A 13,837-nucleotide genomic window follows, 5' to 3' on the forward strand; every position below is an offset into this window, starting at 1 on the left:
GCACATGCACTAGACTTTTTTTGGTGGGTTTATTCTTTTTTAATTCTTTGATGTTGGAAGACGCGTGTGTGAGACGGGGCTGGCTGTGAATGGCGATTGAGTCAGCTTGACAAATTATTTGTCGAGGTCGAAAAGAGCATTTTTCTTTTCGTTTGACAAGCGATACTACGATGAGGTTTTTCACTTAACAACAAAAAAAGAAAATGAACATAAAAAAGTTTACGGACATTTCGTTGGTAGGTGCTGACTGTCTCTTCTTATTTTGCTGTCTACGGTATTCACTAGAAATGCATGGTAATCTCTTTAAATACCAAAATAGTTTTTATGTTTTTTTTTTAAGGTAGTGAACTCTTCTTTTTTTATGTAGCATTGTTAATATGTCTCTTCTTTCTTTTTCATGCTATCTGCTGGCGCAACAAAAAACAAAACTCCTACCACATCAACTCTGTCACAATACTATATTCACAGTTACTAAAAAAAAAAAACATTCTCGCATACTTTCACTGTTTTTCTTCCCCGATGTCTCCACCTCAGTATTCATTTGGCTACGAGCTGAAATCAAAACAAGTGCGCGCTTACCAGGTACATGACCTTGGAAGCGTGAGAAAAGCTATCATCGCGAACCTTCAAGAGTATCTCGATTACGAAGGTGTTGCCGAAGAAGAACCTACGTCACTTAAGAACATCTTTCTCAAGGTCGTGACAATTTGTGGCGCAGCCGGTATTTATGTCATGAGCAAGTCGAACGTTTCGGGTGCTTGGCTACTGGGAAGTATTGCCGCTTTCGCTGCCTTAGTTGTGTTTCAATACGCCTGTAGTGTCATGGAGCACAGTGAAGACGTTGTTTTTGTAGGCACCGGCAAAGCACTTTCTCACTCATCACGGGCGCAAAAGCCGTGTTTTGTGAAGCTGAAAAATCAGCGTCTCTGCATTCGCATCCGGCAGGACAACGTTGAAATACCCGTTATTCAGTTTGAGACACAGATCATTGGGAACTCCAAGCTCTTTTCGCCGCCGACCGTTTACAGTCGAAACGAGCAGACTGTCCAGTACGGACAGTTTTTTGGCTCTACGGGCTTTTTCTTCCCTCCTCCGTTCATCAAACTCGTTGATAGCATGCTGGATGCTGTCACGTCGAAGAAACAGAAGTAGAGACTGAGTAATGTTTGTCAGTGCTGCTGTTATTGAACGTTCTTTTTTTTTTTTGTCTGCGTAGTTCTCTCATCCTCCCTGATCAATTCACACGAGAGAAACGCACTATACGTAGCTCTGGCTTCTCAAAGTTGCTCACTTCAGAGAAGGATTTTAAAAGATATAAAATGACAAGAATTTTGTGGAGGAATAGCGACTGCACTATCGTATGACAATGCAATTGAACTCTTTCGTCTCCTCCGACACCACTTTTAAAGAACGGTAAAAGCAGTGTCTTCGTGTCATTGCCTTGATTCTCAGCGCCATTATTGTGATATAAAAGCGTATTCCCTCATTTCTTCTTTTTCTCCTAAATATGCTTTTCTTACTGCTCAGCTGTTTTTTTTCTCTGACATCTTTCCTTCCTTTTTCTAATCCTGAACAGACGGTTCATATCGGTTTATCAAACCAGGTTTTCCGTCTCTTGTTTAGTTCCTTCGGCTATTTCCTTTCCGCGTGCCTGATCATAGCTCTCCTCTCTACATTGAAGAACAACAGCAACAACAAAAATGGTGTCGCAGAATGTCGTGCGCATGGTCGGTTACGCCGGTGCCGCAGCGAACTGGCTGATCCCGATCGCCGGCATCATGAACTTCCCCACCCGCCCGCTTTCTGATATTGATCCTGTGATGACTTCTGTTCTCTGCGTGTATAGCATGCTGTTCATGCGGTGGTCAGTCTCCATTCTGCCTGCCAACTATCCTCTCTTTCTGTGCCACGCCACGAACAGCACTGTCCAGGCGGTCACTCTGGGCCGCTGGACTCTTGGGAAACTGACTGGAGGGAGCAACCCCACCGAAAAGAAAGCGATTGAGTAGAGGATTGTATGGTTACGGTTTCGTGTGTGGTTGTGCTAGTGCTGTCCTCCATGCAACTCACTCTCACTGAGAGAATCGCATATTTCTGCTGCTACATATGCATTTTGGGGGCGTTGTGGGTAGTTGGAAGGACTAGGCTGCTTCTCTCCGCGGAGAAAAGCACGCCGTTTTATGACTGATGGTGCAACTGTCGTAACTCGTTCAATGCCTTGAGTTGTTATTTTTTCCGCCCCCCAAAGAAGATTAATAAGAAAAACGTCAAAAGTCAGTGTCGGATTCTAAAGCTACCTATTAGTTCATTGTGGGTTTATATATATGAATACTAACTCTTGTTAATCAACTGATTCCCTCGTCGCCACTAAGTTGGTTAACGCATCTCGCCACTCAACTCCACTGACATTTAAGACGACTTACGAAAGGTAGAGCATATTGTGATGGCATTCAGAACAGGAGGGAAACGAAGGTTTGCTTAAAACGAGTACGTAGTGCGTGGAGTGGCTGAAGAAACAGGGAAAAGACCGTAATCGGACTCGTGTACGTCTGCGGGCGTTTCGAAACAAATGGAAATCTACGATTCGAAGAGCCGCCTTTGTTTTTCTTTTCCAACTTGACACAATCCACGCGATTCGCTGCTTTCCCATTCAGTAAGCTTGGTTTTCGTTGCTACCAACGGAGGCAGTTCGACCTGAAAATTTTTCCTTTCCATTATTTTCTAAATCTGTTTTCTCCAACTCTTCTTTCGCTTCATAAGCTGCAAACTGAAACTGCGTCAGGCACATCTTCCGCTTCTTGACTTCAGGACAACCACATCAACGCCCACCGTGCAGTCGGCAAGCATTGAAGGTTGCAGTTTCAACCAAGACACTGGGACAACCCCGAGCAAAAAGAAAAAAATGGAGACGGCGGCAGCGCAAATGCAGCGAGCAAAACGCCGCTACACAGCGTTTCTGCGCGAACGCGCCAATCTGGCTTTGTCTGGAAAATCAGACCCGCTCACGGAAGACGAGATAGGAAAGCTGGAGAAAGAGTATCCAGAACTTGTACGCGTAGTGTCAGAAGGCGGGGAAAGCGCAATCAACTGCAAATCCTCACCGCCTCTTCCTGCTAAAGATAGCTGTGGCGAAGCGAGAGCCATCACTCACAACGCGGCACCGAATTCGATACCTTCGTTCTCGGCCCCTGCGGTGCAGTTATCGTCAAAGGCACGCTTGCGAAAGTCGGCGCCACCGTTGCTGCTGATGCAAACACGGCCTTTACCCAACTCCCTTCCTCGATCGCTGAGCGCAGACGCGCTGCAGCGGCACTCCCGAAGTGTGCACGCGAGCCCGGCAAACGAGAACAACTATTCCATGATGATGTTTGCGCTGCAGCTCTTCAACGAGCGGCATCAGAAGTCGATGATGACTCGTCTCAGCGTTGTGGCCACCGCTCTTCTCTCCGTTGCTGCCGCTCTTGCGCACTGCACTGTTGTAGATCCGGCGTCTACCCCGGGCTCCCTTCTCAGTCCCTCCTTGCTCACCCTCTTGGTTCACGCGAACGTGCTTTGCGGGGTGTACGTGCGAGGCCGGCGTCGCTTTACAGCGCCAATGCTCATTGTCTACGCCGTCTTGGACATTATCCCTTCGCTTGGCTTGGGTATCGTCTTCTACAATCTAGGCTTAATTGCGCTGGAGTCCTATGGCTTTCGTAGAGCCTCCTCTGCGTGCTAACAGCAAGACACCAGACGAGAAGAGATTGCAAGGGTGTGTCAATCGCTTTTTTTTTTTTCTCTTCTTCGCCTTTCTCTCTCTCTCGCGCTAATTCGTTTTATCATTGTTGTTGTGTTCCTTCACAATTTTTGCTTTTGGCTTCCTCTGCTGCTCACTTTCCGCCTTTCTGTTTATTGCGTCTTTTTTCATCGTATCTTTTCCGGTTGCTCCTTCTGCTTTCTTTTTTCCCCGATCGACTCGCCTTTTTTCTTCGCCCTTATTCACAACCTCAACGGATCTAAAGAAAGAAAGAAACTCAAGCACTTCCACGAAGCAAACAAACGAAGCGAAATGCACATGAAGGAAAGGGGGTGGGGGTGATGTTGAATGCAAGTACTCGTCTGTGGTGTCTGCGCTCTATTTGCCCCCCACGTTTTCCTTTTTCTTTCTGGGAGGTGGCAGCAAGTTCAGGTTTACGCATGACACCCCCCATACGCGCTCTATTTACAGAACTGGATAGCCAGAAAGAAATGGGAAACGAAAAGAAGATGTGAACTTCGCAAAAAGCAAGAGACATGGAATGCCACGCATCTGCTTTTCTTCCTCTTCTTCTTTTTGCTGTTGACGTTTTCTTGTCTGTCCAGATTCCTCGCACCGTCTTGACAAGCACTCGATTTGTCGTGATCAGCATCAACGCATTCGTGCGTTCTTTCCCTTTGCATACTAGTACAATTTCATGAGCATACAGACGAGAGGTTCTGTTCGGCCTGCACATACATTTTAGAATAGAAACGTTATCTTCTTTTAGCTTCTTTTAGACCACTGTCGTTATTGCGGTGTTCTTCTACATTTTTTGCTCTTCGCTTTTTCCGTTGTTACCGCGCTTTCACAGGGTGCCGTCTTGACAAGTGAGGAGCAACAGGAGCGGACTCGTCTGCTTGTGAGCCCTCCTCCCCCCCCCCCAAAAAAAAAAAGACAAGTCAAACGAAAAAATAGAAAAAAGACAGTACAGAAGGCGTGCCGTATTCCTCGCTCCTTTTGGAAAAGAAAGCCAAGAAAAAGCAGAGCCACGCGTGCTTGTTATTCCGTACCTCCCTGTTTCGTAGACGTCGTCATGTCCGTGCTCGAAGCTCTTTTGAACTCACCGACGGACGACATCGGCGAGTGCCCTCCTATTCAAGGCCCTAGTGACGTGCAGCTTGTCTCGCTGAACCTCGAGGTCATCCTCAACAAGTGCCTCTACTGCACCCGTCTTACGCTGCCCCTGCCACTGGAGGTGCTGCTTTCCATTGTTGGGGACGCGGGGGAGGTGCAACCTGACAAGGTCTGCGCAGGTCTTCTTCACATGGCAGAAGAAGGCACCTGCCTGGACCTCTTTTGCGAGTTGACCTCTCACCTGCTTTCGCGCAAAGCCGCGGCTCTGCGTCTCCAGTTTGATGTGGAGTGCTTTTTCAAGGTGTTGCAGCTCTTCTGCTGCTCCGCAGCGCTGAAGGATCGCCTCGGTGGCGGTCTGGGCAAGACGCTGTTGGGCTACATGAAAGACTTCGAGATGCACGGGGATGACTACCGGGTGCACCGCAGCTGCTGCAGCGCGCTGATCTCTCTCCTGCGGGGGTCGCCGGCGAATAAGAGTCGATTCGGTCCCGAGTGCGCCGTCATCGCGGTCTGCCTCGAAAACGCCTCCGACTTCTTCTTCCAGATGCAGTGCGTGGAGGTGCTGTACAGGCTGTACAAGCACAGAGCCAGCTTCCTGACCGACGTGCAGGCGTCCTCGTCAGCCGCCGGTCTTAGCCCCTACCTGCTGCGCGGCATCGAGGAGCTGCCAAACGACAGTACGCTGCTGCTGAGCATCCACCAGCTGCTGGACAACTACAACCGCGACGAGCACCCCGACCGCGTCGTCGCCTTTCCGGTGCTGCACATGGAGGTGGATGGTGTCGCGGTCTCGCGGGCCACCACCATCTACTTCTCGCCGTTGCTGCTAGTGGTGCTGCTGACCGGTAGCAGCGCCACCGGCGGCTACCTCACCATCCCGTATGAGCACGTGCGCTCCGTGAAGCTGTCCAAGGACCACAAGCTCGAGCTACGCCTCTATGTTGTTCCAGCGAAACTGGCCCTCGTCATGAGTGTGGAGGGCGAAGGTCGCGATAAGCTGCTCGTCTCCATGACGCGCGCCACGATGCACGAGCTGCGCACCTCAGTCGTGCATCAGTGGGTGGGGGAGCGGAAGCGCAACGCACCGCGCCGCGTCGTGCAGCGCGTCCGACCACCGGCGTTGGTAGCACCTCATAGCTCCCCCTCGAACTCAGGGCTAGCACAGGGGACACGGGATCCGTCGTCGTCAAACGCCGGTAGTCGCCCTCGCGCGAGCTCTCGTCGCGCCACAGAGGAGGAGCCCCGAGGAAGAGGAGGTCGGAGTCAAGAAGAAGGCGCCGCAGACGATGCGCAGGGCGGAGAAAACGGTGGCGAAGAGAACTTCTTGTCGGAGGTGCACCGCGCGGCCTCCGTCAAGGCGGCGCGCTACCGCGAGGAGCAACAGGCGCACGTGCAGCGTGCCGTGGACGCCGTGAAGGGCGAGTTAGACGACCTGCGGCGCGGGAATGCGCGGGAGCGGGATCAATATGAGGCCAGTTTTCGCGAAGACATGGAGGTGGTGCGGCGGTCCGAGGCTGTCTTGAAGGAGAGCGCCGCGGAGTGCGTGCAGGCGTTAAACGGGGAGTTGGACGATGTGCAGGCACTGGGGGCGTTGCTGAAGGCGGAGGTGGACCGGCTGCGCGAGAAGCTGGCGAAGTCGCTCGGTAAGTCGGAAGGCGTAGAGGAAGCCTTCTTGGTGCGCATTAAACAAAGCGTGGACACCCGCATGCGAGAGATGGAAGAGACGCTGTTCACGGTGGCGTCATCTGCTGCTGGCGCTGGTGCTGCCGCGTCTCCCTCCCCGTCCACGTCCGTGGCGGGGTCGTCGCTGGAGGCAGTGACACAGTACATCACGCAGCAGATGCAGACGATCAGCAATGCCAAACTGGCGCCTGGTGAGCTTCAGCGAGAGGTGGGCCAGCCACACGCAGTAAAGTCGCGCCGCTTGGACTAGTCTCACCTCGCAATGAAATGAGAATTCTTCTCACCTACAGCCTAGGGTTTTTGCATGTGTGGGTGTGGGTGTGGGAGTTGTCCGTCATCCCACCCCGCCGGCGTGTCTCCTCCCTCTCCTCTGCTCGTTCAACTGTTTTTCTTTTTATTTTTCTGTCTTTTCTCCGTCGCGTATGGCCTCTTTGTTTTCTCTGTGTATATCTCCGAGCGCGTCATCCGCTTGCTTGCTCGTTTGATTCCTTTTGAGTCGCTTTTCCCCGTCGGGGGGCGACGACGGCGACAACGCCCTGTCGCCTAAGCCCCCCTTCAATTCGCGTTAGGAGGGTTCGATCATAGAGCGAGAGAGAGAGGGTGTCAAAGCAGCGTATGCCTCTGTTATTATTAGTCTGTGTGCGTATGTGCTGAGAGAACGGTGCGTGTTTGTACGCGTTGATGTTCACTTCCTGCTGAGACACCTGCAAGGAAAAGCACACGAGGAAACACGGCAATGAAGACGTCAACTCTCCTTTCCTCTTCTCAGATTCAAAAGATAATAATAATAATAATAATGATGATGACGTGCGTGTGCTGCAGTTCCCATCGCCTTGGTTCGCGCCTTCGCAGGGTGGGGCGGGTAAATCGAAGTGATGAAACGGGCAGGAAAGCAGTAGCACGTGCCGGTGCGTGATGTGCGTCTGCGTCTTTTGTATGTTTGCACTCGTGCTGATTTTGAAAGGGTTAATACAATGCAAGACAAAGCAGAGCTGCGTTGTCGGCATTGGCACACGACGGCCAGCACTCGCATCGGCCTTTCCATGTCTCCTCCCTTCTTCTTTCATACCCCCTCATTTCTCTTGTTCTGCCTCTTTCGTGTCGTGCGCCTGCGAATGTATATATATATATATATGTGTGAAAAGTGCCAGAATCGCCGTCCAGCTAGAAAGAAGAACACCTCAGCCGCTACAACACTGTTATTATTAGTAGTATTATTTATCCCCGCACTTGTCGCTGCGGTGATGCGCACATCCCTGCCCTGTCGGAGCTGCACCGCAGCCCTGCACGCACGGCGTCAGCTGCGTCTCGCTGCGTCCGTCATCGCCCCGCGTGGCGCTGCGTGCTGCTCGTCGTCGTTGTCGTCGTCGTCGACCTCGGTCAGCGCTCTTGGGTGCTGCACCAGCTCCTTCTACGACAAAATCCGCGAGAAGCGCGACGGCAGCGATGACGGGCCGGAGCAGATGTTCGAGGATTTCGCGAAGAGCCCGCGCCGGCAACGGATGCCGGCGGAGCTGCACAAGTCGAACAAGGAGGCCGTCGACCGTGCGGAGTACCTGAATCGGATCTTTTCTGTTTTTCTCCTCTTCGTGCTGGGTGGCAGCATCTACTTCATTGACCCTTTTAACGGTGACCAGTACAGCAGACCCGAGGGCTACGGCGTGACGGATCCGAAGAACGTGTACGGCAGCAGCGACCGTGCCGGTGGCCCCCACGGACGACAATAATAGTAAGCAGGAAGTAGGGAGAAAAGAGAAAAAAGGGATGGAGGAGCACCTGTAACGGTGTTTGCTCCAATGCTCTACGTGCTTGCCGGTTGCTGCTGCGGCGGTGAGGATAGCTGGGTGTGTTCTTCACAGACTAGGTTGTAAAGCGTGTGCAAAGACGAATGGGGGAGAACGTAGTTCTTTATACTGCTTTAATGGAATAAATTGTTTTCCTTTGTGGTGTCGCCGCGCCTCTCTCTTTTTTTTCAAATGCTGATGTTGCTCTACCATGTTCATTTGCAATGGACACGTAACGTAGATCAACGCTGCCCCCTCCCGCGAGGACTTACGGCTTCTCTTTCCAGTATAGACATATAAATATATATATGCAAATATGAACGAAGAGAAGGTGCGATCGCCTTGAAGTATGCGTCTATTCGACTTCATCTCCTCCTCTCTCTCCTCCTCCTCCTCCTCCTCCTCTCTTACGCGTGCAACACATTTGACTTCTCCATTTCACAATACCACTACTAACGAAAAAACAACGCGTAGAAGAGTTCATTCCATCGTACCTACAAAAGAAGGAGGAGAAAAAGGCCGCATAATGGCGAAGGAAACCGCCAAGAAGAACCTGCGATCGAACAACGCTCGCATGCGCGTCTTCGCGGCGATCACGGCGGCCGTGAACGCCCTCTACGTGTTTGCCATTCTCCACCGCCGTGGTGGTCTGCCGTCCTTCACGGACCTGCTGGCAATCGTCTTCTGGGCCGGCCAGGAGTACGCGGCCTACCGCACATTGCACAAGCTAGCCCAGCCGACGCTCAGCCCGGAGGGGGACCTCCTCGACTGCATCGACGCGTCGAATCCGACGGAGCTCGGCTACTACACCTTCGTGCAGGACATGCTGTGGGTGTGCTGGGTGGTGCAGCTCTTCTGTATTCTGCACCCCGCCTTCTTCGTCTTTTACCTCCCGGTGCCTGCGACGCTCCTGTACAAGCTGTGGACGACGGTGCTGCGGCCGCTGGCGTCGATGTACTTTGGAGGTGGTGGTCAAGGTGGCCAGCCCGGCGCGCAGGACAACGGTGGTGCGGCGGCCGGCGGCAGCGCGGCCCCGCGTAATCGCCAGGAGCGTCGGAAGGAGGAGCAGAAGCAGCGCAAGGCGTCGCGGCGTGGGCGGGTGGAGGAGTGAAGGCCTTTTTTCCTTTTCCGTTGGCTCTCGTTGGTGCCTCTCCCTCCCCTCGTTCTCTCACTGTCTGTGTGTCTGCGGTTGCCCTTGGGTTGTCGTGTCCTCCACACCTTTACGGAGTGTCGGTGTTGTTTTGAAACTCATGTGCCGCGGTGTTCTACCGCGTGCAAGGCTTTTTTTTCTCTTCTTCCTCCGCGACTCTTCTGTGTGTTTGCTGAGTTCGGGCCTCTGCTGCAACGGAGGAGGAGGAAGGGGGTGCGCCACGGTGGGATGACGAGCCGTCAAAGAAAACAAATAAATTCAAATGATGCTCGTTGGGTTCAACCAAGTAGGCTCATCAGCGTTCTCCGCGGTGCGACTGCCGCCTCCAACTTGGCGGCTTTGCGGCGTCCTCGCAGCGAGCACACGCGCGAGGCAGAGAAAGAGCCAGAAGAAGCAGGAGAGCATCGCTGCGTATTTCATTCACTTCCTACCCTTCACGATGGTGAAGAACTCTGCGGCACGCGTTGCCGGTGGGGCGTGGAGGCCGCACACGCGGCAGTTTCCAGGTATTTCGCTGATGCGTAAAAAGACAACCAATTTAGTGGCACATCCGTCCTTTTTCTGCTGAGCACATCTCGAACTCCTCGCAACCTTTATTTCCTTCTTTCATACATACATATATATTTCTCTCTGTGAGCGTGTATGTGGCCTCTAACTTACACGACGCTTCACGCCCCAGTTCATTTGCAGAGAATATCGTTCATACGGAATTGTGGAAACAAGGAATACGCCGCCATATTATTATTAATATATTAATAATACTATTATTATTGTTTCTTTTCTACCTCGAGGTTGCGCGCGTGCTTGATGGTGCGGCGGAGGCGTCGAACTCTATCGAACTACAAAAGCAGAAGAGAAAAAGAGGGAAAACACACAAACTTACTAGCCGGAAAAGCGTGTTCTTTTTTCCCCATTTCTTTCGTTCTGTCCTTCATTGATTTACCTACACAAACACACACAGCAGCGTTGGTGCTGCTGTCTGCAGCTCTTTCTTTCATTATTTGAAACGCCTCCAGTGTTTTCCCATTCCACTTTCAGGCACGCAAACACACACACGCACTTAGCGGTGATAGACACCGATTCTTTTATCTCTTCTACCTTACCTTCTGACTCACCCCGTCTGCGAGCAAACAACGACAGCGCAGTAGAGTTATCGTGTAACGGGATCCCACGCGCAGACAACGTTGTGGAAGGGTTCGGAAAGCAGTGAAGCACGACAAACAACTAAAGGTAAAAGCTGCGACGACAAGACACAAATTCGCTTTTAAAAAATATTTTCGATCCACCACAGCATCAACATAAAAACCTTATATATCAATCTTTATATATATATATATATAGATGGGGGCGGCACAGCAGAAGGAAGCCGCCGCGTACTTCACGCAGGCGTTGACCGCCGCCTCCCCGCCCGCGGCCCCGGCCTTCCTCGCCCAGGTAAAGCAGTTCGAGCGTTATCTCTGTGGTGGCGCTGAGCTGAGCGGAGAGGCCCAGCCTATCGCCATGGCGGTCCTCCGCGCCTCCACGGCAAACACAACAGCAGGCGAAGTCGTTGGTGCGGTTGCCCAACGTGGACAGCTGCGCTGGCTTCTGCAGCTGTGCAGTTCGGTGCTCCGTGGAGTGCTGGAGAAGCCGAATGACACGGTGGACGCGTCGGCGCCGGCGCTGCTGCACGTAACAGAGCTGCTGCTGCGACACGTTCTGCGTTTCACGAAGGCGCAGTCGGCGGTGCTGGTGGAAATGTTCGAATCGGGCGGACAGGAGACGGCAGGAGCGGCAACGAACGCGGACGGCGCACCAGCCCCCGCCTCCTCGTCGGATGACCTCGTGAAAGAGGATGCAGCGGCGCTATTGTGCAAGACGTGCTTTGCGGTTCTCCTTCAGGTCCCACGCTCTTCGAGCACCGTCCTCTTGCATCTGGAAGTGCTACGTTTGCTGCTGACCATGACCTCGTCTGCGCTGCACCACAGCACCGAATTTCGAGAGGACACCATGGACCTCTTTACCGAGCTGATGATGTCCTCGCCACGGCTGCACGAGCTGCTCGACACCCTGCTGACGATTGTCGTTGAGTGGGGGAAGTCGGACTGGCAAGCGCCGCCGCCGCTGCTCTACCACGAAGGGTGTCAACCGTCGATGCGAAACTTCTTTCAGGTCTTCGGTGGCGGCGGCGCGGGCGACGCGGCGGGTGGGTCAGGGAAGCACTCCGTTCCGTACGTGCTGGACGTCGAGGTGCGCTCCAACGCACCCCAGGTGAACCCGCCCCCCAGCGGAGGCGCGGGTGGTAATGCCACGAGCAGCAGCAATGGCAGCAATGGCAGCACCGTCGAACCGAAGGATGCGGCGGCGGTGCTGCTCGGTAGCTGCAGCTGCTGGGAGCAGCTAGGGCGTCACGCCGCTGCGCTGCTCTGCGTGTTGGTCGTCCACCAGAAGGGCGGCGGCCGCAATCCGGCCCTGGAGTACCTCGCCGCGCTCCACGACGGCACGCCGGTGGCCTTCGTGCAGCTCCTCGCCGTCATCCGACGCGAGATCACCCGCTACCCGGAGATGTCCATACTGTTGTACGTGCTCTTGAACGACCACCGCACGTTTCTGCACACGGTGCTGAGCGAAGACGCGGCGTTGTTCGTCTCGGCGGTGCAGCAGCTGTTGGAGCTGACGTATAAGACGTGCAAGGACGGTTCACGACCAGGATTGATGTGCAGCAGCAGTGGCACCTGCACAGCCGCCGCCGCCGCCGGGTCGACGGCGAAGCCCGCGGAGGACGCTCTGCAGCCCGCCGTCCTCGGCCGCCTCGTCTACCATCTGCGAATCTTCTCCTACCCCTTCATCAACTTCATGTCCGGCACTCTCCTAGTGCTGCTTTCGCAGGACTGTGTAGTGAACCGGCTGCTGTGCAGCACGCCGTGCCAGCCGGGGCATCTGCTCGAGCGCTACGACACAAGTGCACCAGTGGGCGCCTTCGCGACGGTCGTTCTCGCGCTGGGCATTTTGCGAGGCTTCAACGAGCGGAACGAAGCCCTCATCGCCGTCTTCGCGCCTTCTCTGGTGAACCTCGCGCCGTACGTTCACGACATGGACCCGTACACCGCGCAGCGCGTTTCGAGTTTGCTGACCCTCGTGCTGCGGAAGATCCTCCGCGCCGGGGCGGTGCTGCAGGCGGCGAGCGATGAGGCGGCCGGTTCAACGGAGGCGAGTGATCTGAAAGAATCGTTCCCGGGCAGCAAGGTCAGCGCCGAAGAAGCGCAGGCGTTGGAGGAGATCGTCGTCATGTACGTCCGCCAGCTGCGCACCGTGATCGACGGCGTGGAGGCGCTGCTGCGGGGGGCGGACCGCCGCAACGAATACCTCGTCTACGAGCTGCTCTACGCGCGTGGGAAAATCATCGACGACGTCGAGGCGGCGGCGCAGGCGGGCCGCCCGTTTGCGGCCCCGACGCAGCAGCTGCTGATGGGTGTTGTGGAGATGATTAGGAACTGCGAGGCCGACATCGCGAGCTCGGATCAGGCGCAGAACCCGCAGGAGATTATCGCAATCTTGCGTCGTGGGCAGCGTCAGGACAGCGCCGTCGCGGAGGGGGCCGACGGAGGCAACGGCGGCGGCGGCAGCAGCAGCCGAAACAACAACGCGAACATGATTGAGATGACGAGTGGGTTTGGTGGGGCCGGTGCACCCAACGGAGGGGATAACGGTGCTGCGATGGTGTCAACAACGACGGCGGCGACGGCGTCGCGCTCGCCGGGGCCCGGTAGGAACGGCTCGGATGGGGCCTCCGTGGACCTGGTGTACAGCTACGAGGAATCGCCGCACAGCTACGACTTCTTTGGACCCTTTATCTGGTCCGTCCTGCTGAGTGCGTCGCGCGCGCCAGGCGGTGCGTTGTGGTGCCACCACAGCAGTGAACTGGCGTTGTTTCCCTACTAGCGAGGACAGGCGTGTCCGCACGCGAAGGTGTTTCGTGTGTCTTTCTCTCTCTCTGCCTCGCTTTGTAAGTGAATATACGAGGAGGGGGGTGGAGGGAGGGGTGCGATGCGTACCGGCTCTTTCCTCCTTTGGCCTTTTCCCCCTCCCTTTTTTTCTTCTACGCCGCGGTGACGGCGCCCTTCATTTTCCCATCTTTTCCCTTTAAAAGGAAAAAAGTGTTTTAACCCCCTCTTTATTTTTTGGATTGCTGGTTTTTGTTTTCGGAGAGCAAGACCGTCGCGGTGCTGGCCGCGGCGTAGGCGACGGAGCACACATACGCACAGCGAAAGAAAAGTCCACGCCGCGCTCGACGCGTGCGCCAGATGGGGTCGTGTGGGGACGGAACAACGATTCGAAGGGAGGAGAGCCGGAGCGGTTGATTCGGTGACGCGAGGGCGAAGACGCGCC

General features: G+C 54.4%; 7 protein-coding genes across 11 annotated transcripts; all 7 read left to right on the top strand.

The window, feature by feature from the left end:
• Positions 1-466: 466 nt before the first annotated feature.
• On the top strand, positions 467-1,152 carry ABB37_09615 (hypothetical protein; the record flags this gene model as incomplete). Its single annotated transcript, XM_015809188.1, has 1 exon — positions 467-1,152. The coding sequence occupies exon 1, from the start codon at positions 520-522 to the stop codon at positions 1,150-1,152; it is 633 nt and encodes a 210-aa protein (XP_015652124.1). The 5' UTR covers positions 467-519.
• Positions 1,153-1,574: 422 nt separating this feature from the next.
• On the top strand, positions 1,575-2,009 carry ABB37_09616 (putative mitochondrial hypothetical protein; the record flags this gene model as incomplete). Of its 2 annotated transcripts, none has more annotated exons than XM_015809189.1 (1): positions 1,575-2,009. In XM_015809189.1, exon 1 carries the CDS (start codon positions 1,701-1,703, stop codon positions 2,007-2,009), a length of 309 nt encoding a protein of 102 aa, XP_015652125.1. In that variant the 5' UTR covers positions 1,575-1,700. The 2 variants fall into 2 exon arrangements, with proteins under 2 accessions (XP_015652125.1, XP_015652126.1); XM_015809190.1 differs by having other exon boundaries at positions 1,602-2,009.
• Positions 2,010-2,758: 749 nt separating this feature from the next.
• ABB37_09617 (hypothetical protein) lies at positions 2,759-3,718 on the top strand (the record flags this gene model as incomplete). Its single annotated transcript, XM_015809191.1, has 1 exon — positions 2,759-3,718. The coding sequence occupies exon 1, from the start codon at positions 2,903-2,905 to the stop codon at positions 3,716-3,718; it is 816 nt and encodes a 271-aa protein (XP_015652127.1). The 5' UTR covers positions 2,759-2,902.
• Positions 3,719-4,339: 621 nt separating this feature from the next.
• ABB37_09618 (hypothetical protein) lies at positions 4,340-6,785 on the top strand (the record flags this gene model as incomplete). The annotated part of the gene is made up of 1 exon (XM_015809192.1): positions 4,340-6,785. Exon 1 carries the CDS (start codon positions 4,812-4,814, stop codon positions 6,783-6,785), a length of 1,974 nt encoding a protein of 657 aa, XP_015652128.1. The 5' UTR covers positions 4,340-4,811.
• An 893-nt stretch (positions 6,786-7,678) lies between these two features.
• ABB37_09619 (hypothetical protein) lies at positions 7,679-8,262 on the top strand (the record flags this gene model as incomplete). Its single annotated transcript, XM_015809193.1, has 1 exon — positions 7,679-8,262. The coding sequence occupies exon 1, from the start codon at positions 7,780-7,782 to the stop codon at positions 8,260-8,262; it is 483 nt and encodes a 160-aa protein (XP_015652129.1). The 5' UTR covers positions 7,679-7,779.
• A 529-nt stretch (positions 8,263-8,791) lies between these two features.
• On the top strand, positions 8,792-9,430 carry ABB37_09620 (hypothetical protein; the record flags this gene model as incomplete). Of its 2 annotated transcripts, none has more annotated exons than XM_015809194.1 (1): positions 8,792-9,430. In XM_015809194.1, exon 1 carries the CDS (start codon positions 8,846-8,848, stop codon positions 9,428-9,430), a length of 585 nt encoding a protein of 194 aa, XP_015652130.1. In that variant the 5' UTR covers positions 8,792-8,845. The 2 variants fall into 2 exon arrangements, with proteins under 2 accessions (XP_015652130.1, XP_015652131.1); XM_015809195.1 differs by having other exon boundaries at positions 8,795-9,430.
• A 674-nt stretch (positions 9,431-10,104) lies between these two features.
• Positions 10,105-13,390, top strand: ABB37_09621 (hypothetical protein; the record flags this gene model as incomplete). 3 transcript variants are annotated; one of them, XM_015809196.1, is made up of 1 exon in its annotated part: positions 10,105-13,390. In XM_015809196.1, the coding sequence occupies exon 1, from the start codon at positions 10,970-10,972 to the stop codon at positions 13,388-13,390; it is 2,421 nt and encodes an 806-aa protein (XP_015652132.1). In that variant the 5' UTR covers positions 10,105-10,969. The 3 variants fall into 3 exon arrangements, with proteins under 3 accessions (XP_015652132.1, XP_015652133.1, XP_015652134.1); XM_015809197.1 differs by having other exon boundaries at positions 10,147-13,390; XM_015809198.1 differs by having other exon boundaries at positions 10,429-13,390.
• Positions 13,391-13,837: the final 447 nt, after the last annotated feature.

Source organism: Leptomonas pyrrhocoris, assembly GCF_001293395.1.
Source record: "Leptomonas pyrrhocoris isolate H10 chromosome Unknown, whole genome shotgun sequence".
In the NCBI taxonomy this organism is placed as follows: Eukaryota; Euglenozoa; class Kinetoplastea; order Trypanosomatida; family Trypanosomatidae; genus Leptomonas; species Leptomonas pyrrhocoris.